The sequence below is a fragment of the Harpia harpyja genome, chromosome 3 (genome assembly GCF_026419915.1).
Source record: "Harpia harpyja isolate bHarHar1 chromosome 3, bHarHar1 primary haplotype, whole genome shotgun sequence".
Lineage (NCBI taxonomy): Eukaryota > Metazoa > Chordata > Aves > Accipitriformes > Accipitridae > Harpia > Harpia harpyja.
The window spans coordinates 65,044,720-65,064,993 of record NC_068942.1 but is presented as its reverse complement, the minus strand read 5'-3'; the positions used below and the strand labels follow the sequence as shown (position 1 = coordinate 65,064,993).

Sequence of the window (20,274 nt, the reverse complement as noted above, 5' to 3'; positions counted from 1 at the left end):
CCGTGTCTGCCCGGAGCAGCGGGGGGGGGGGGGGGTGGGGGTGGGCTGCGGCGGCGTCCCCGGGCGTAAGAAGGGGAAGGTGCAACGAAGGGACGAGCAGCTGCTGAGAACAAGCAGGGAGCTGGCACTGCGGGGCGTTTGCTAAACTCGGTGACGCAGGGAAATCTGGCCTTTCCGAGGGAACGGGGCATTCAGGGCGTTCTAGAATTCGCGCCGACCACTCGAGAAGAACAGGCAATACCCCTTCGTTTGCCGCTCTGCGGGCGCGGCCGCCCGCCCGCCCGGCACCGCGTAGGGCGGCAGGGCGGGGGCGGGAGTTGGCGGCCCGGCGGCCTCCTTGCCGGCAGGGGGCGCCGCCACGACTGCCAGCCCTCGCGCCGGCCTCGTCCGGGCGGCCTAGCTCAGCAGGGGGACTGCGGGGATTGGCTGCAGCGGGTCGTCGAGGAAGGGAAGGTTTGATTGGCTGGGGAGGTCACGTGAGGCGGAGGCTGCTGCCGTTGACAATAAACATGGAGTCAATCTTCCACGAGCGGGTGAGTGAGGGGTGGGTGGGGAGGGGTCCCGCTGTTGGCGGAGGCCGGCCGGGGTAGAGGGGGTTGCGTCGTCGGGTGGGCCGTCCAGGCTGGGGCTGCTGTCTCTGAGGAGCTGCTCGGGGCCGGCGGCCGGGTCTCCCGTCCCTGCGCTGGCCCCGAGGCAGCCCCCGGTCCCCACGCGGTACGCTTGGCCTGTACCCTGCCCGCCTCGGCATCCTTCCCGTGGCGGGATGAGGCAGCGGCAAGGTTTCCTCTGTCTCCGGGGAGAGCTGGGGCCCGCTCGCGCGGCGATGCCAGTGCCCGTGGCCTGGCCCAGCTCGGCTCTGCGAGGCCTGCCGGCTCTGCGGGGAAAGGAAATGTTGTTACTGGAGATCAAAGAGGGTCAGGGCTGAGCTTCGGCGTTTCCCCTCGCACCGTGACCGCTCTTCTTGGGTCCCTAGAAACAGACCTCAAGTATGGGAAGGTGCGGGCTCCAGCTGCTTGTGTTTCTTGAGAGAGATCTCGCACGGCTGAGAAATGACCATGAAGATGAGCAGCGGCAGGCAGGGCTGTTTCTGTACTCTCAGACACATCTCTTCACTAGCCTGGCTTGGTTGGGGCTGTGGAAGGAGCAGGGAAAGGGGGAGCTGTGAAGGAAATCCTAATTCGTGTACTGTGCTTCTGTGTGCCGAACAGTGTTTCCTGTTTTGGAGGACAAACGTTTCTATGAATTGCTGTGGTTTATCCAGGTTCCCAAATATGAGCTATTTATGCTTTAATGCTATTCAAATATAATTGTCTTTTTCATGTACTTTGCCAATGTCTCTGCAGCTTTATTGTGTTAAGATTAACACTGGCTTTTATACACTGTTCTCATGTGTAATGGTTGGTTTACTTAGCAAATAAAGCAAGACAGCTGTATAACTTCCAAAAAAACCCCCCAAATCCCTGTTCTAAATCCATAGAACCTGAGGAGTGTTCTTGCAGGTTTGGGGTTGCAAACTTCAGAGGATGAGTGTTGGATTTCAGCCATTATGGCCTCTGCTACAGTGACCTTCAGTTCCAGACTAGATTTGAAAATGAGTTCAAAACAAGTGTACCCTTCTCTTATCTGTCCTGGCCTATCACATAATGAAATCATAACTTTTTTTATGATGAAGTTGCTTTCTAGTTTAATAACAAAACTGCTGAAATTTAAGTGACAGAGCATAATACATTCCAAGTTATGAGCTGATGGTAATTTGTAGTTGCTACAGGTTTTGGGGGAAGGAAAGGTACAGTCTTGGGTGTCTCACATGTGAAACATAACTGCTCCCTGGTAAGTTAGTTACAAAGTTACACTTGAATGCCTGTTTTAAATTGGAGTACCAAATATTTTTATTTCATTATCATTATTATTCTAGGGAAAATTTAACTGACAGTCTGTCTTTTTTTTCTTAAGGGTTCCCCCCCACCATCAAGTGCACTATCTTAGTTCCTGTCAAAATATTTAAAGTGCTGCATGTACACGCACACCCCTTGCTTGAATCTGCACACCTCAGATGTTCCAGTAAAAAGGCATGAGAAACATGGTATTTATAAAGGAAACTTAACAAGACAAAAGACCTAAGCAATGTGGCATTTGTAACAGGGGAATGACAATTGCAGAAAGTAGGACATAGGGGTGGGGCTTAAGGAGCCCCTATCTTAGAAGTTGGTCCATTCTTTGCTAAGGTACAAGTGATTGAAAACACTGAAAGCAGGGCATTAGTTTATATCATGATAGGTTTCAGTGAGGGGATTTCAGATTATGGAAAGATGCGGTATTCTTTGCACAAAAAAACCCTGAAGTTAATGTCAGTTAAAAACTGTAAGATCAGTTTTCTGTACTTTGCACTTAGTATGTACAAATTTTCCATATGAAAATTAATGTTTATTACTTTAAGGTAAAACTGTACAAATACAGAAAGGTCCTTTTAGTGAAACTAAGATAAAAGCCTGTAATACAACTCATTTTCAAAGGTATTTTAATACATCTCTGTTTCTAATTCAGTTTCATATAATTCTGGTGGAGAAACCTGTGATTCTTGAGCAGGTTCTTCTGTTACAGCTTTGTCATATGACCAGCACCAGGCATGTGGTCCCAAAGGGACAGGAGCTGGTGTTTAGTCTTGAGTTTCTTGTTGTGGGAAGGACATGAGCTGGAGGAGGTTTCTGGATTCTGTTGAACCCTAGCTGTAAAGCCAGTCTAGCTTTAATAACTCATTGCTCAATTGAGTGATGAAGCCCTAGGAAGATTCTGTAATCTGAGGTAAAGGGAATTTTTTAGGTTCCTGCTGTAAGGGAGATCATGGGAGACTTGTGCATATGATTTGTATGAGGCTTTCATGGAAGTTTAAAGAATATTCCTCCAAGGCATGCTCTTGTATTCTTGGTTTCTGTGGGTTTGGTGTGAGGGAGGGGTGTTCTTTATTTTTGTTGAGGGGTTTTAGTTTTGTTTTTAATAGAGTGCATGCACATTAGAGTTCTTATTGTAAATAAAAATGAGGACTGTTTAAAACAAAAGAGAAAAGCAGGATTTTGAAACTGATGTTAATCTTATCTTGCACTTGTTTTGTTATTTGTAATGAAAGGTTAGTTGCTTTTCATGGGCAACTGTGATTTGGTTTGGTTTTGGTTTTTTAACAAGGCAGTATTTATCTGCACTTATGAAAATGATGGAGCGTGATATGTAGCACAAATTTAAAAATATCTGATCTGAATGAATACAAAATCATGACTGGCACTTCTAATTTACTCATTTTTAATTCGGGTTGACAGTCTAAAAATGTTATATTACAGTTCTGTTATCTCCAATGTGCTGGATATGTAACAAAGTATCTGAAGTGTTTTCCATTTAAATGGTTTATCAACAAAAAAATATTTTCATTGTTTAATATGCTGAATTTAATTTTTTTCTTGTCACCTCATCATTCTCACCAAGATTTTAGAACCAGTACTATTAGCTTCTTTTATCTAGTTATAAATTTCATGTGGAAAATGAGCTTTGTTGCTCATCCAGCTCCTAATTACTTTCTTGGCAATAAACAAATTGGTTATAACCCGAACTGGGTGAGTAACCTGAAATTAAGGAAATAAATTCTGTAGATGTATACTTTTAAATCTCTCCAAAGTCCTAATAGTCTGCTTTTCTTTAGCCACATGTGGAGAGCAGATTGCCAATAGTCACATCTGGCAGGGGAGAAATTTAAAAAAGAACGAGAGCATCTGTTGCAGAAAACATTTGTTACTGGGAAGTAGATATCTAAACTGTTTCATTTTTACGTGGAAGAGATTTGGAAGAGGACAGAATCCATTGTCTTGATGGTTGCCGAGTCCTTGTGTGATTTGGTCAGGCCATTGGCAATTTTTACAGTCTTTTCAAAAATAACATTGTTACATGAAATTTAATTCCTCTGAGAAAATAAAGTAGTATGTGTGTTGGGTTTTTTCCCATCAAATTGATGGGAGGGTTGTATTCTGTAGCTTGCAGTGTAATACATCTGAAGAATATATGGCATTCTGGGTGAGTGGGGAGGGCAGGAAGTTTGCGAGGATGAAATGGTTGAGTCATTTTACAGAGTAAAACATTAATGTGTTTTTTTTGTTGTCTTTGGTATTTTTTTCTCTTCCAATGTTAGCAAGAAGGCTCATTGTGTGCTCAGCACTGTCTGAATAATTTGCTACAAGGGGAATATTTCAGTCCTGTTGAGCTATCCTCTATTGCACAGCAGTTGGATGAGGAAGAAAGAATGAGAATGGCAGAGGGAGGAGTGTCTAGTGAAGAATATAGAACATTTTTACAGGTAAAATCATCTTAATTTGAGGCTTGATATTTGCCTGAAATCTAATATTGTGTAGCACATATTCTTGCATAGCTGGAGAAGGTTAATTTTCTAGTGCTAAAACTTCTTAAATTTATACATCTTGTCATTCACGCATCTTAAATTTGGCATTTTCAAATGCTACTAGTACAGCTTTACAATAACTCTACAAAAAGCTACGTTATCTTCATCTTACAGGTAGGAAGGTCAGGCATGGCAAGGAGGAGGATCAGCGATTTGCCTATTGTTTTTGTAAGCCAGTGGCAGAGATAGGAACAGAAGTTCCCCTGCCTGTCTGTTCTTTAAGCGCTGGGCATCTCTAATTTAAAGGTTTGAAGTTTTAATTAATAAGCTTATTTGGGCATTGTAATCAGCCTTACAGACTAGGACATATTGAGTTGTTGCTTGAAGTATATGCAGTTATATTTATTTTCAGAACTGAATTATTTCTGACCTTTTATGCTTATACCATTTTCCCATTTTCTCCCTCCCAACCTTGCACTGAGCAGCAGCCTTCTGTAAATATGGATGACAGTGGATTCTTCTCAATTCAAGTAAGCATGGCTTTATACTGCCAGAATTTTTTATTTATGCGACATAGGTTCTCTCATATAATTTAAATGGTGTCAAGCCTTTTCATCTAGTTTCCAGTTTATAGGCTAAATGGGATTAAGTGCCGGACTTCTAAATCTTCAGAGTGTTTTCCATTAAGAGCAGTGACTTGCAGTTCTTCAGTTCATGCGCCCTTAAACACACAGTAGAAGCATGGACTCTTGAACTGTGAAATGACACCTGCTGGCAATAAGTCTGATTTCTAAGTTTCTTCTTATGGGCACTTCAGGTGTAGACCTTGGCTCCCATAGACTACAGGTGAAAAAGCAGATTTGAGATTGTTTTCTCTAATTATAGACTGCAAAGCCCTTGGCAGTGGTTACAGGGTGATCTGTAGAATGGAAAAAGCTGCAATATCTGCATTCCAGTTTTTACAACACACTTCAGACACTTTAGAGCTGGGGGGTTTTTTTTGTTTTTTTTTTTAAGGACCATAACGGAAAAGTAATTAATAATAAATACTTAAACCAGAACAACAACAAAAAAAGGTATTGAACACTGAATTGGGGCTTGTGTCTAGCACTAGAGCTGTAAGCAATGCTTTGTACCTTTGGCTGTCTCCTGAGCTTTCAGAGGTGCTTGTCAATATTCCAGAATCCCTTGAGAGCTTCTCTTCTTTATGGCAGGACAGGGCTGTTTTTCTATTTGGTGAAAAACCATTAACAGTTTGGCATTTCTTGTATTCTTGATTGTGCTGCTTCAGTATTGAAGCTGAGAAATAATGCTTCCTCATATTCTACTTTTTTGTCCTGTCATTGCTTTGCTCGCTTGCTACATAGTTGGCTCACTGAAAGGAAGATGAATTGTTAATTTAAAATTTCCTACAGCATTATTTAAGACAGCTTTAAACAGTTATTGTAAAAGTTTGTGCTAATGTACCTGACTGATCCTGTGACAATCCAGTGGTGCAAAATTTCCAATAGTTCCTGTGGGGAAGGATGACATTGTATTGGGGGGGGAGGGAGGGCAGAATGGTACCTTGAGAGCAGAGATGACAACTTGTGAAGTGTCTGTGGGAGGTGAAGTTACAGCTTTGTCTGGGGGAGTAAGCCTATTAACACATCTTGGTTAAATCCTAGTTTTGTTACTTCCCCCTAGATACAGTAATGTGTGTTATGTTTGCATGTAGATTCATGACAGTTGCGTTTTGAATAATGTGATTGCTAGGTTTGCTAGCAATGTCTTGAAATCTAAGGTTTATTAAAACAGTATAATTGTTTATAGCAGCTAAGATGGTTGCATTGCTTAAATTTAGATTTGACTGGTTTCACTCATGAAAAGTGCTATTTTTTTGACAGGTTATAAGCAATGCTTTGAAAGTTTGGGGTTTAGAACTAATCCTCTTCAACAGCCCAGAGTATCAGAGGCTTGGGATCGACCCTATGTAAGACAACTTTTTCTTAGCACCCTGCTTTCATTTTACAGAAAAATAATACTCTTAATCTATGATTTAAATCTTTCTTTAAAATTACTGTTTCAAGCTCTGTTGCATTCTGATGTTTTTATTATCCCCTCTGTCTTTAATTTTTTTCCTTTTGGGGGTGTGTGTGAGCATCTGTCCTCTGTGCCTTCATGATATCTCGGTATCTGTGGCATCACAGGTATATGGAGATTTCAGTAACGTTGACAACTTCCTAAATGTTATTAAAGCACTATGAGTATGCTGTAACATCAACAGTTGTATTACTGAAATTTTAATATATAAGTTTAAATTAGTGGTAGCAAAGAACTTAAACATTAATATGCACTCCAATATTAGAGTATTTAATTTTATCTATACCTTTTGTTTTTCTTTTTACAGAAATGAAAAATCATTTATTTGTAATTATAAGGAACACTGGTTTACAGTTCGAAAGTTAGGAAAACAGGTGACATTGTCTTTTTTTATTTAAAAATTGACTTCAGAATGGGGGTGGAAAAGTGGTTGCGAGTAAACCATGTGTTGGCCTTTCGCAAGCTTTTGCTGCAGTTTGCTTTAATAGTATCCCATATTGAAAAAAAAAAAAAAAAAAAAAGTAAATGTTTGTTATATCACAAAAATGCCAGGCAGCTTTTTGTGAATGTTAGCCTGGGGAAAGACCCTAGGATCAGTCCCATCAAAGTGAACCTGTCCTCTAGGGAGCTGCAGCTCTGGTAGAGTCTGTGTGATGTCTTAAGCTCTTTTCTTTCTTTTCTGCATGAAAAATAGCAGAAAAATTGGACAGGGGGTAGTCCTAGACAAGGATTAGGATCCCTATAGATTGCAAACTTATTTTAATGCACTAAGTTATTGACATTGTAAAAATAATTTTGCTTGTTTAAATGGACAGTAGATATAAGAAAAAGTTCAAATTTCAAATGTAATATTTGATTGCTAGTATTTAACATAAGGTTGGGGAAAGTAGAATCACAACTTTGCACTACTTTAGAAAACTTTCTGAAACAGTTGTATTATAAGGAGGAAATAGCTATTAAAGGTAAGGGATAGCCATACAAGTATATGGTACATATATAATAACGCAAATCACATCCATGTCCCTTGTAACACCAATGCAGTGTTTTATTTCAGTAGCCATTGTTCTGGATCATACTGCATAAGCTTTTATACAATATAAGCTGGTTTCATGTTGGGTTTTGTGTCATAGAAAATATTCATGAAATAAGCTTTTAGATTCTACAGTAGTAGACAGGAGTCTCTTTACCCATTTGGTTCATTTTGCAAGTGGTGTCTACCTATGTTGTCATCCAGACTAAAAAAAAAACAACAAAAACCCTGAAAGTAAACATTTCACCTGTGAGTAAACAAATGAAACTCTGCTGTTCTGCTTTAGTTTAAAAGTATGGCTAATGTTTACAAGCAGTTTTTGTATATTTGATATCAAAAAGGCTGAATGGTCTCTTAAAAGTATGGGAATGTTCCTTATATATGCAGCCATGTAGGGTGAGATAGCAACCATTTCCAAAATGTTTTAAGTTGGAGGAGGGATGTCTTTTGCTTGTACATGTGGCTTGTAACCACTTGAAGACAATACTAGGTGTCTGTTACCTATAGAGTAATGAGAAAAGATAGACAAAATAGGTTGACTTAGATTTGACCTGCTTCTCTTCTGTTACAGTTAAAGCAAAATTAGTCTACCAAACCTTCCTCCTCCATATTCCCTTTAGAAAGTTTGTCTGTAATCTGTCCGTTGTATTTGTTTACATGACTTTTTATTCTCCACTCCTACACTGTTGGTCTTCTTACCCTTTCCTAGTGGCAAAGGGTGTTTTTGACAAATTACGTGACTGAATGACAGAATGGTAGATAGCCACTTACCTATATTCCAGGTGAATTACAGTATGGGCCTGACTGCAATTGTGTGACTGCATATGTGGAAGTTTGGGTAGATAAATGCATTTTTGTGAGAATGGAGATAGAATTCTCCTTCTGCTATCTGCAATGGTGCTTCCTGGTTAAAATTGAATAATGTTGAACAAGTATGGTATAAAAAAGGTTCTTCAGATTGATTGCAATATATATGGTGTTTTAAAGGTAGAATATTTTGTTGTCCATGTTGAATCTATTTTCTCTATAGAAGAAGTATTATAAATTACTAGTCCTCTTCAGGGAGATCAGAAATGATCTGTGTATATTTATCTCAAGTGTCCCCTATTGTAATATTATGCTGTACTATCAACATATTAAATTTGAGTTCATTTTTCTTAATTTTTAAATTTAAAAATTATCTCAGAAGTAAAAAATAGTTTTCAGCATCACCAGCTATTAAAGGCAGAATATTTAATGGAAGTATTTCATGGAAAGAATTCAATGTCTGTTTCCTGTATCTATTAATTTTTTAAGATACAGCATTAGCTTATGAAGGGTTTTGTCCTTCATTAGTCTCTGAACAGTTTTAAAACTAGGATTAAGCAGAATTTTGGAATTATGTCTGAAATAATTCTTCTACCCTTATATTTTGATTTATCTGTTTTAATCTGTTCGCCTGGTACCAGTGTTCAGTAATGGGAGAGAGCATGCAGTAATTTCCCCACTTCGGATCTCCTGTTAGCTGAAGAGTATTTGAAGGGTAACCTTTAGCAGTATAGGTATTGTGCTTCAAAAGACTTTTAATTTGATAATTTATTTACTAGATTTATTCGGATATTCCATCATAGAAAATGACCACAATGTACAGAAATGGATTACCGAGTAATCTTTATGCTAATTTGTTCTCTCAAACCTTTTTTTTCTTAATTACAGTGGTTTAACTTGAACTCTCTCTTGATGGGTCCAGAACTAATATCAGATACATATCTTGCACTTTTCTTGGCTCAATTACAACAGGAAGGTAATAGTAACTTGCAGATGTTAAATCTCATTAATTAAAAGTAGGTAATAATCATTATTTATTAGATCTTTATGTATTCACTTAACTACCCTTAGTTTTGTGATTGAAATAGTGAAATAACCCAAGTCCTTATAATGAAAGGTAGAGCCTTACACTGTAATAAATTGCACATCATTGTGTTCCTTATAGCGTGCATTTTAGAGTGTTTATGCATGCACCTTAACGCTGTAGACTTACAATTTATTTTTCTCAGGTTATTCCATATTTGTAGTAAAAGGTGACCTGCCAGACTGCGAGGCTGATCAGCTATTGCAGATGATTCGGGTACAGCAGATGCAGCGACCAAAACTAATTGGAGAAGAGACAGCACAGTCAAGAGATCAGAGGTAAGGTAAATAGATTTCATTTTAACAGTGTTCCATATGATTGGTTTCCACAATTAATGCATATGTGGAGACAACCCTCTTAAGAAGTAATTAGAAGTACCTTTAGTGCAATATGCTTACTACTGTTGCACACAGTAAAAGCAAGTTGGTAGAATACAGATGGTGTATTTTTAAGTGGGCAAAAACTACCTTAATAAGGATTTAATCTTTCCATGTGTGTAAGTGTTGTATAGTGCAGATTTTTAACTTCATGATTACAATAGTTTTCCAATTATAGTAAAATGGGTTAGCAAATCTTACCAAACTGTGGTTAATAGTGATCAATCTATAGTTCAGACTGGCTTGTGCATTCTGTCGTAAGTAGAAAAGAACGAGAAACCTGTATCTGAATTGTACATCATATAAATCATACAGCATTTCCTTTTGGAATAATTTCACTGTAAATATTGTGGTGCTCTGTTGTGATGCATACTGCTAATATAAAACATCCTTGAAAGCATATGAAGTACTACTACTGCAATAATTTTATCACATTTTCATAGCAAATAAATTGCATACTGATAAAAAGGCTTAAGGCTTTTCAGAGGAATTATTATTTCTTCCACTTTATGAAGGTAAACTGTGTTGTAAATTGATTGAATAAAAACAAACTACTTGGCAGTAACATGGGAAGCATGTATAGTTTACAGAGAATCTGTTGCTCTAGCATGGTCATCAAAGCTTCCTAAGAAGGAGACCACATGCACTATTTTCTTCTGGTGTAACTGTTTAAATAGCAATAGGTTTGAATAACATGTATTACTGCTTTTTGTAGGCTTATTATTTTTGAAGTTTTTCCTATAGAACAGATTCTTGTCAATATGTGCATGGGTTTAGAGTTGCAGGATTTTCATTTTTGTAGGCCTTTTGTGCTTTTTCATGTAGAAATGAAAATATTTGTTTATATAGCAGATTTTCACAATAGAAATGTTTCTTTCCAAAGTTAGGAAAAAAGTAGAGTTAAATCAGCAGAAAATACTTACTTTAAATCTCACAGTAAAAGTTAATATCATTTCTGTCTGAATTCTGCCATAAATGTATCCATTTCACAGGCTCCCCAGAAGTGATGTGGACCAAGCAATAGAAGTCAACCATCCTTTTGATGGAACAGGCATGTTAGATGAAGATGAAGAGAATTTTCAGAGAGCCCTGGCTCTAAGTAGGCAGGAAATTGATATGGAAGATGAAGAAGCTGATCTTCGCAGAGCCATTCAACTCAGCATGCAAGGTGCAGTACTCATCTAAATTTCTCTTACAGTGTTCATGTTGCTTATGCTTTAGGCAGCTACTGAAACCAGTTTCAGTCAGCCACTTTATCCAGCATCTGTCAAGCTCTCTGAAGAGACTGGCTTTGAGGCATGGAAGGACAATCCAGAATTTCCTGTAGCTATCTCCTTTCTGCTTTTTGAAAAGCTGTAACTTTCATGTTCGCATTGATCATTAGGAAGCAAGAACAAATTGGCAAAGGGTGGCAGGAGGGAAGGGCAACAGTCCTAAGGTGAGGAGGAGAGATAGTATCAAGCGAAGTTAGCCTAGGTGCTCATTTCTCCAACAAGTTAGTCTCTTCCTCTGAAGTTTGAAGACATTTCCTTAAGCTATCTTTCATTTACTAACTTCATTTTACTGTAATTAGCAGGATATGGCATGTTCTGGTTTTAGGTAGTCGTCGAAGTGAGTTGTTGGACTCATTACCACAGAATGTTCCTCAGTTGCCTCACACCAGTCAGACAGACTCCCTTTCTTCAGAAGAACTGCGAAGGAGAAGACAAGCATATTTTGAAAAGTAAAGTAGTTAATTGAAAACTGTATGTGGAAGTACATGTTGTATTTTTTGGTGCTTTTGGGATGTGGATGGGTTTCTAACTGAGGTCTAGCTTAACTTTTCTCTCTTAACATGTTGTCTTAACAGTACCCGAATTTTGCTATTCCCAGGTGGTTCCTACGAAGAACAGAAACCTGTAAATAAGAGGGGATCTGTTAGTAATGCAACATCAGTCTTGTGAAGAAAGAAAACATACATGTTATAGAAGTATTTTAAATGAAATCCTGTAAATTTCTGTAATTATCTTCCTGAAGAAAAGTATTCTTTCTCTAAGACTTTGCTTCTGGTAATGAAGCCTCTGATGTGCATCACATGAAAATGTTCTAGATGATATTTTATGTTGCTGTTTTGGAGTACCTTCTTAACACATAGTTGGGGTATTGTTGTAGCTTTTCCTTATCTCTGTCTCCTAGTGATGGAGGAAGTAAAGACCAGGGAGAAATGCTATGGATGGGAGGAGTTAGACTTTGCATGAGAGGATAAGAACGCAGACCATCCAAATTCTGGGAAAATAGTGATGTGTCTTGGAGTATAATGTTGGGAGGATAGGTGTCTGAAGGTTAGGAAGGTGAAACGATTGAAGACAATTTAGGTGCAGGGGTGTTATTGTACCAAACAGCTGACTCTTGGCCTTCCTTACAATGACATAGACTTGATACAGGTCTCATATTGATGTTAATCTTACTCTTTTATAAATTTATAACACTTTCAGGCAGCAACAACAGCTACAGCAGCAAGATCGGACCCTGAACCTACATGATAAGCCAACTCTAAGCTCAAGCACTCCGGAAGCTGACCCAGGTATTGTTTCTTAAACTTATTTCCAACACTGAAATATTTATGTCTTTTTCACCTTTGTATTGTGCTCTGTTTCTTAACTTTCCTTGTCTGCCTACTTCCTCGCTCCAGCAGCTATTCAAACTGTGTCACAGCCATTACTCGTTTTGGCAGTGAAGGAAATGTTCACTTTCTTGAAAAGCCTGTTCTGCTTTGAATGTCAATAACCTGTTGCAAAGTGAAGAGCGTTACTATTAGACTATTTGAGTTCTGGCTTTGCTTTTTGTTGTTTTGTTTGGCTTGAGCATTACAAATTGTAATCTTTGATGGGATTTGTGCCAACAATTTGTTTTCGAAATGACTTTTAAAGTTGCATGACAATGTAGTAAACTTGGAGTAATATCTGACAAAATAACTGGAACCAGTTTTCAGCAGAACACAAGTATGTAGGCCTTACCAGTATTAGGTATTGGTGATCCAAAATTAATGTGTATTACTTGTTACAAACTGACTTGTGGATGGAAAACTAAGTGCCTAATGTTTAATGACTTTAAAAAAACAAAAACAATTTTGGGGGTGGGGTGGAAACAGGTGGGTGTGGACAAAAGGAACAACGAAAGCATTTAACTACAGTTGAGAACTAGCTCTGTGCATTTATTATAACTTACATGCATTTATTTTCTTTAGGAGGTGATATGAGTGAAGAAGACATGCTTCAAGCAGCCATGAATATGTCTCTGGAATCTGTTAGAAACCACTTGAATACAGAAGAGGAGAAATGATGTAACTCCCCCCCCCCCCCCCCCCCCCCCCCCTTGGCAAAACACTAAGTCTCCATTATAATTTTACTGTGTGGATGTTGCACAAGCAGGGTTCATTTCAGAGTTCTGGAAGCAGGAATGAAAGGGGGTCTGGAGGTCAGTTTAGAGGGAATCTGCAAATACAAAAAAGATTGCACTAATTTAGAAAACTGTAGCACTTCTACTACAGAACATCTGTTCACAGAGTAGCTGTATTAAAATTGCTTAAACTATTCACATGAACAAAGTTAGACATGTGTAGCAGCTGTAACTTGCATTTTAAAAGCAAGTTTACGTTGTTTTGAAGAATATAGAAAATACAAAAGGTGCCAAAAACCAGCGTCAACTGATTTCCTTCAGTACTAATGGAAAAATAGATACAAGTAATAAGTTGTGCTCACAAATGACTAAGTTTTTATAAGAAATCACGTAAAATGGGAAAAAGAATTAAATTCTGTTTATCTTAGATAATATATTTTGTGATTGTTTATTCTGAATGACTTAATGTCAACTTTTCAGTCCTGCTGTCCACTTTTGAAATGACCCATTCTGCAGGAGAAACATGAATCCATAGATTTCTGACTTTGCAACTCAAGAGAAAATCTTCAGTGTATTGTTGATTATGATGTTACTTCTGTATCTTTCAGTGACTTCTGACCTTCTAATACTTTCTGATTTTACTTCCAGTTCTAACTGTAGGTTTTACTTTCTTCAGTCGCAACTAAAATTTTCAGATCCATGTTTAAAGTAGGATTTTTGCGTTGCCTTATTGTCATTTGGCGGGTAACTTGCCTTCTTTGGTTTGGTTTTTTTATTTGCTTTTGCTTTCTTATGCTCTTTCTAGTTATGCTACTATCTACTATAAAAGTAGTGTAGAATTAGTTGGGTTAAAGAGGTTTTCTTTTCTACCTCTTCTGGAGTCTTTTTTCCTCTTCAAGCTCAACCCTTCATTCTGGCCTTCCAGTATGAAAGAGCTGTAACTGAGTCTAGGAGAAAGGAGGAGGGGATTTAGGTGCCATAAAGTCAGTGCCACACCCATAAGGTGCATTCCTGCAGTCTGAAATGACCCCTGTGCAAGTAGCTCTTTTAAGAATGAATATTTATGTCTGTGTGGATGTTCTTTCCGAAATACTTTTTATGAGTGTCTGTCAGAATGTTGCAGCTTTTCCAGGAATGGCCTTTATTCACGCACCTTACGATTTTTTATCATGCTGTTTCTGATCCTGAGAAAAATTGGGGAGCAAAGTATGTGAGATAGCTTATGCTATTGGTTGTAAGACATTTGCTTTGGTATCCAGGATGAATGTGTAACAGGGTGACCAAACCTGACTTTCAGCTTCAGTGCAACAATTGAGAGATGTTTCATTTTCCTAAATGGTGCTTGAAATACAAATTCTGTTTACATATAAATTATATGGAAATATGTTGTAGATAGAGTATGTAAGCTGTAGTCCACTTAATGCATTAACACTTAGCACAGGCATTCTAAGAATCTTTTGAAGGGAACCCCAAATTTCTTTATCAAAATATTCTGAAGTTATATCATTGCACAATAGTAACATCTAATTAAAATTAGTGTGAAATGAATAGTAGCTAGATGGAAATACACATTCAGCATCAAGTAGTACTGTACGTGAAAGGGCTCTTACCTCTCAGTAAAGATTTGTTTACAGCAATGGTTTCTTGATAGCTTAGGATATTATTGTATTATACATAATTGGGCTAAATTCTGTTTTCCTTACCTGTGTGCTGAATTTCCACCAGAACTACTGGTATGTGTAAGACAATGTGGATTTTGACATGAGACAGCACTACTTTTTAAAACCTGATTTTAAATTTTGTCTTTTCTAAATAATTCTGTCATGCATATTAATTATAATATCTGTAATGTCTCAAATTAATACAGCTAAACAATGGCTTTAGAAGTCCGTGTGTGCATATGCCATTTTGAAATACTATATTTTTCAGGATGTAAATTTCTGCTTTCAGTTTAAAAATTTATATGAAACTGGAGACAGGAAAGGAATCTCTAAAGCACTGAATTATTTCTTTGCTCATCTATAAGTTATCCACAGCTTTAAGTTCCCTTCTTTTGTTGTGCCATAAACTGATTCTGAAATAAGACTCTGAATTTTATAAATAGCTACAGGCTGGCAATTTGATACCAGTACTTGGAACTTGGACCTTTTATCCTCTATTATAAGAATATAATAAGAATGTATTATTTTCTATAGCTATATAGTGTAGCAGCCCTATATTAAAGAAAAAAAAAAATCTAAGCCCCTTGAATTACATTAACCGTAACCTGTGACAATTACATGTTTTTATAATCACTAAAGCATGGAGGTTTGCATTTGAACTTTCATGTCACTTTGTAAGTTATTTCATCACCCAAGTGTTTTATTATGTAAGGAATATAAAGTAACAGTGCCTGAAAAGCACAACTGTGTCAATCATTACAGGGCTAACCATATTCCATTCTGTGTAGAAACATTGTCACTCTACAAATACCAGTTTGAATTTCAGAAGAATGTCAAGTTTAATGAAGTAGGTGTATCTGCCTAGTCAAGCAGTTAAGAGGTAGCAATTTAAGCTACGTATGTTAATTGCACCAAAGGAAAAGACTAATACTAACTGATGACAGTACATACTTTATAACCCAGACCTAAAGTTCAAAATGTGTGGACCTGCCAAGAAGCTGTCAATAAAAAGCTGATCTCATTTTTTGGTGTGCATTCTTTCAGTGATAAACAGTTCTCAATGTGGCTGAACTATGCACATAAAGCGTTTACTAATTTAGAGCCTATTCCTAGTGTTACCTATTCTGTCAAGTTGAAAGTTTTTTTTCCCATGTTGTAGCTTTAGGCCGAAGTCCATTGTAAAGGAGCAGAAATTGTTTTTTTAATTTTTTTTTATTGCAGTATGACATTTGAGGGAATTTCAGATTTCATTCATCCAACAGGTGTTTACTGTCTTCCTTACAGTGAACAGTCCATGTGATGTAACTTGTGTTTTTCTGCCTATAGAAGTCAAAGGAGTGGGGGGAATGACTGATACATTAAATATCTTCCAAAATGAGTTCTCTAAGTATAATTCTGTAAACTGCTTTCATGGTCTTGTAATGAGGGCAGGAGGAAAAAGTGTTGTAATGCAGTCATGCTTGAATGCAGTTCTTGTTAGGCACAGCAGGTATAAACGTGAGCTATTTAAATGCTCACATTTTTCTGGGCTTGAAACTAATCTGATACAATACTGGCCTACTCTCCAATGTTTGGGCTCCTTGTGCCCTTCAAACAACTTCAGCAAGTTTAAATGTAATTTTCAGCTAAGGTACTCTTATTGGTTTTCATACTTAATTACTTTGCAGACTACTTAAAAATAACCAATACAACGTTAAATCTCTGATGTGTTTTAATGTTGGACTATTGCTTCTATTATAAATCTATAAAATGGTGGGGAGTTTAAAATGCCTTCAGCACATGTCTACTAAGCAATTCTGTTTCTGTATTTCAGACACATACTGTCATTTGCAAGCTGCTTTGTTTTATTACAAAACTGACAATTAGGCTTTTAAAAATGAACAAGAACATGTTACAGCTCTGAAATTTTCTAGAATTTAGTTATTGTTTCAAATAATGATGAAAATGTACAAATGGTGGCCTTTTTACTGAGAAATATTATGGGGAATGGGATTGGAGAACTCTAGAACTCAGACTTACAAGGAAGTATTATTGTACAATTCATGTTATCAGCACATACTTTTAAAGGAATCAAAAAAAGAATCCAGGGAAAAGAAAAACTGAAGTGGAAACTTTTTTTAAGGGCTTATATCTGAGATTATGTTGCTTGCTTGGTAAGCCATTACTGTCTTGCATCAAACGAACTTAATTCCTGGGAACTCTTCATAGTTACTCACAAATCTTTTAAAAAAAAAAAAAAAGAAAAAAGTCTAATGGGTAAACATATGTACCCATTCCCCCCATACACATAATCGGTTGTTCAAGTAAGAACAATACTTAATACATTTGAACTGGCCAGGCCCAAATATTCAATACTTTAGTTTCGAATTAGTAGCTGCTTTGTGTTGTATCCAGGTTTGCATATTAAAAGTATGGGCTGTTTTGCAATAAACTTTTTTAACCTGCATACATTTTGCCTTATTTGCATTTCAGACATGGAGGGAATGCTTTAGTATTTAAGCTGCCATAGTCACCTACTTCCCCAATTACAGTTCTTTAGAATGCTAAAGTACATGTGACTTTTCAACTGCTTTTACCAAATCAAAATGTTTTTATTTTCTTTGTTAAGGAAAGCAAATAATTGTTACTACACTTAGATAACTTTTTTTTTTAACACACACACACCACTCCCCCAGTATAGCCACTGTGTGAATTCAGGAGGGGAAATTTATAAAAGGGTTTGAACCGAAAGGGATGTAATATTTAAATGCCACTGTGCAAAAAAAGGAGAAAAACCTTGATATTGTCTTTAAAGCATGCAAGCATTGATAAAATTTTATTTTTTGCTACATGAAACCCCATGTGTACAAACCACTGTAGTGTTAGGATTTTGTAAGGGAGTAATTTTTTTCATCTCTTGTCTAATAGTTGTGTATTTTAGAAATAATTTTCAGTAATAGATTTTTTTGTCTTGAGACTGCTTTCAGTATCATGTCTTTGGCTCTGGATTCCTATACAATTGTCTCTATTTTGTGTATATAAAGCATATAATACTGAAAAGATTAAAAAAAGGAAAGCTGAAATGCTTTGTCATTGTTTTCACTGGAAAATGGCAGTGCTGTTTGATATTTTGAAAATGCTCTCCAAGTAGGCAGAAATATATATGGTTGTATTTGATATCACTTTTTAAAATAAATATTACTATAGCTTCTAATGTTTCTCTCTTGACACAAGTAATTGCGTATGTGCTTTCCCTTATGTGGATCGGGCACAGAATCATCAAACATTAAATTCTCAACTTTGATATCAATAGGCTTTGCACCAGATGTTGTGTATATATATTAGCAGTGGGGTAATTTTCTGTTGCTCATAACTGACATTTTGTTGTCTGTGATGTCTTTTCATCTGTTGATATCCCAAAATTCATGTAAAGACACTCCTTTTAGGAAGAAAGTTGGTGCTGATGATAGTTATGCTATGTCTTTGAAAATTGTATGCTTTCTAATTTTAAAATAAGCTAATGTTTCCTGTTTTGCTACCAGAATATACATTCTTTTTGTGGCACAATGCAGTTTTGTAGCTTAGTCAATCCACAGAGTATACTGGATGGTTTCTGCTTACCTTTTCAGCAGTAGATAAAGCCGGTCAGCTAAATAGTTTCTGGTTTTTCAAAAGTAGTAATTTAAAGAATTGGGGGGAAAAAAGCCCTCTGTGCTACTTTCTTGACTTCTTGCCTTACTTAGCATTATAAAATAAACCACAATAGGAGACAATTTCCCATAAAAATGAATTAATCAAATGGTATTGGAAAAGATGACATCTTTTATCTCCTGTGGACCGATATGGTTTTTGTTAAGCTACAGTAGAGGGTGTTCTGAGCATTGTAAACATTTCATATCCATTAAACCCAATGTTTTAAATTAAAATTAACAAAACTGATCAAGAGATACATTTACATTTCATGCTAATACTTCTTACATTTCTGGTGCTTTTTTTTTTTTTTTTTTTTGAGCTAGAACTGGATTTGAAATAGTGTATGATCATTATGGATAATTGTAAAGGTGGTAAATATACTATTAAAATTCGGTAATGTATAAACCTGATGGAAAAATTGTTCACTGAAAAAGAGGGAAAGCAATATTTATTAGAAAACTGTCAAACCCAATAGCTATTTTGGTTATTTTTAACTTCTAAACTCCTGGACCACATGCTGTTCCCAACCTCAGAGTTGCCTCTGAGTGACAGTGGACAGTAAAGCTAAAAAGGCAATCCAGTATTGCAGGCCAGCTACACAGCCTTCACCAAGGCTCTGCAAGATACCATTTGGGAAGTAACTAAAGATAGTTTTTCCATAGCTGCCTGGTAATGTTTGTCAGCTTTTAACTCCAGAGCATGTGCATTGTGCTTGCTGCATTCTCAGCTCCTCTCTAAAAATGTGAAGATTTCAGCTGTGAAACACTTTCTTCTCAGTTTCATTTTACCATTGATGTGGTGATTTATTAATTTTTATGTAGTTATTAATTTGAAACACGAGCTAGCTGCCCTGTATTTCATTTCCAGTATTGGCAATTTTTTGTATCAGTATTTTTCTTACTGCTGTAATACCGTATTTTTTGTAACAGTGTAGTACTACTTGAGGTCCCTAATAATTTCACATACCTCGTTTGATCAAAACTGGAAAGAACTTTGAATTGGACCAGTGCCAGGGTTGTGGCTGGAAATCTACCCAGGCATCTACCACATCTACATCCACAGCAGAAAGGGGCTAGCGTTTCGGGAACTTGCCCATTTTGTGAAAATACGTACTCGAATACAGTCTGTGTCTATTCCTATAGCAGTCGGACACGGTGTTTTATTAATGACACATGACCCAAGTACGTGTATTTCACCGGGTTTACGTTAATCACAGGCCCTTACAGGCCCATCTCCGCGCCCGGCTGACGTGTCCGTGACGCCGGCGGCCCGGCCCTGCCCCGCCCCACCACCGGCCCCCTTGGCACCTGCCTCCGCCCGGCCTCGCCAGCTTCTCTGTTCCCCCAACTTCACTACAGCTTCGTGTGCCAGTTTCTCCGTTCCCCCAACTTTACTTTTACACGGACTAAGATTTATTTACTTATTTTTTACACACACACGCACGAGGCACACCGGCCGGGCCTGCTGACAAGGTGGGCCCAGCAGCAGCAGCTCAAACTCAACCACGTACCCTGGTTGTGGTTTTGTTCCTCTGAAGGCAACCACGTTTCAAAACCTCGCGTCCCCACGGCCCCGGGCCGGCTGCCTGCCGTGGGGGAAGCCTGTCAGCTCGCGGGGACGCTGCCTCGGCCTCCGTGCGTCACCCGCCACACACCTCGGCCGCCAGCTACTGTCCGCCCGACCGCCCCCGTCACTGCTCCGCCACTGTCCCGGCATCCTCCGCTGCCTCGTACACGTCATCGGCGCCGCGGGGGCGCTCTAGCTGGCTGCGGCCGCTGTCTATGGTGTTCCGGGAGGGGGTGTCA

The 20,274-nt window shown here is 38.1% G+C and overlaps 1 protein-coding gene and 2 long non-coding RNA genes across 7 annotated transcripts; 1 reads left to right on the top strand and 2 right to left on the bottom strand.

The window, feature by feature from the left end:
* Positions 1 to 438: 438 nt before the first annotated feature.
* On the top strand, positions 439 to 15,818 carry ATXN3 (ataxin 3). Of its 3 annotated transcripts, XM_052783010.1 has the most exons (11): positions 439 to 533; positions 4,172 to 4,336; positions 4,864 to 4,908; positions 6,265 to 6,350; positions 6,768 to 6,834; positions 9,186 to 9,273; positions 9,527 to 9,659; positions 10,751 to 10,926; positions 11,358 to 11,481; positions 12,233 to 12,321; positions 12,985 to 15,818. In XM_052783010.1, exons 1-11 carry the CDS (start codon positions 510 to 512, stop codon positions 13,077 to 13,079), a joined length of 1,092 nt encoding a protein of 363 aa, XP_052638970.1. In that variant the 5' UTR covers positions 439 to 509; the 3' UTR covers positions 13,080 to 15,818. The 3 variants fall into 3 exon arrangements, with proteins under 3 accessions (XP_052638970.1, XP_052638972.1, XP_052638971.1); XM_052783011.1 differs by lacking the exons at positions 439 to 533; positions 4,172 to 4,336; positions 4,864 to 4,908; positions 6,768 to 6,834; XM_052783012.1 differs by lacking the exons at positions 4,172 to 4,336; positions 4,864 to 4,908; positions 6,265 to 6,350; positions 6,768 to 6,834; positions 9,186 to 9,273 and having other exon boundaries at positions 494 to 533.
* Positions 11,359 to 20,265, bottom strand: LOC128139899 (uncharacterized). Of its 3 annotated transcripts, XR_008234547.1 has the most exons (4): positions 12,966 to 13,039; positions 12,374 to 12,525; positions 11,611 to 11,654; positions 11,359 to 11,449 (listed from the first exon to the last, which is right to left on the bottom strand). It is a non-coding gene; the product is annotated as an uncharacterized LOC128139899 (long non-coding RNA). The 3 variants fall into 3 exon arrangements; XR_008234545.1 differs by lacking the exons at positions 12,374 to 12,525; positions 12,966 to 13,039 and adding an exon at positions 19,980 to 20,265; XR_008234546.1 differs by lacking the exon at positions 12,374 to 12,525 and having other exon boundaries at positions 12,966 to 13,046.
* LOC128139900 (uncharacterized) lies at positions 17,611 to 19,971 on the bottom strand. The gene is made up of 2 exons (XR_008234548.1): positions 19,436 to 19,971; positions 17,611 to 18,215 (listed from the first exon to the last, which is right to left on the bottom strand). It is a non-coding gene; the product is annotated as an uncharacterized LOC128139900 (long non-coding RNA).
* Positions 20,266 to 20,274: the final 9 nt, after the last annotated feature.

Coding starts and splice junctions, on each gene's coding strand:
- ATXN3 (XM_052783010.1), top strand. CDS start 510: ATGGAGTCAATCTTCCACGAGCGG. Junction 534..4,171: donor AGTCAATCTTCCACGAGCGG/GTGAGTGAGGGG, acceptor TTCCAATGTTAG/CAAGAAGGCTCATTGTGTGC. Junction 4,909..6,264: donor GTGGATTCTTCTCAATTCAA/GTAAGCATGGCT, acceptor TTTTTTTGACAG/GTTATAAGCAATGCTTTGAA.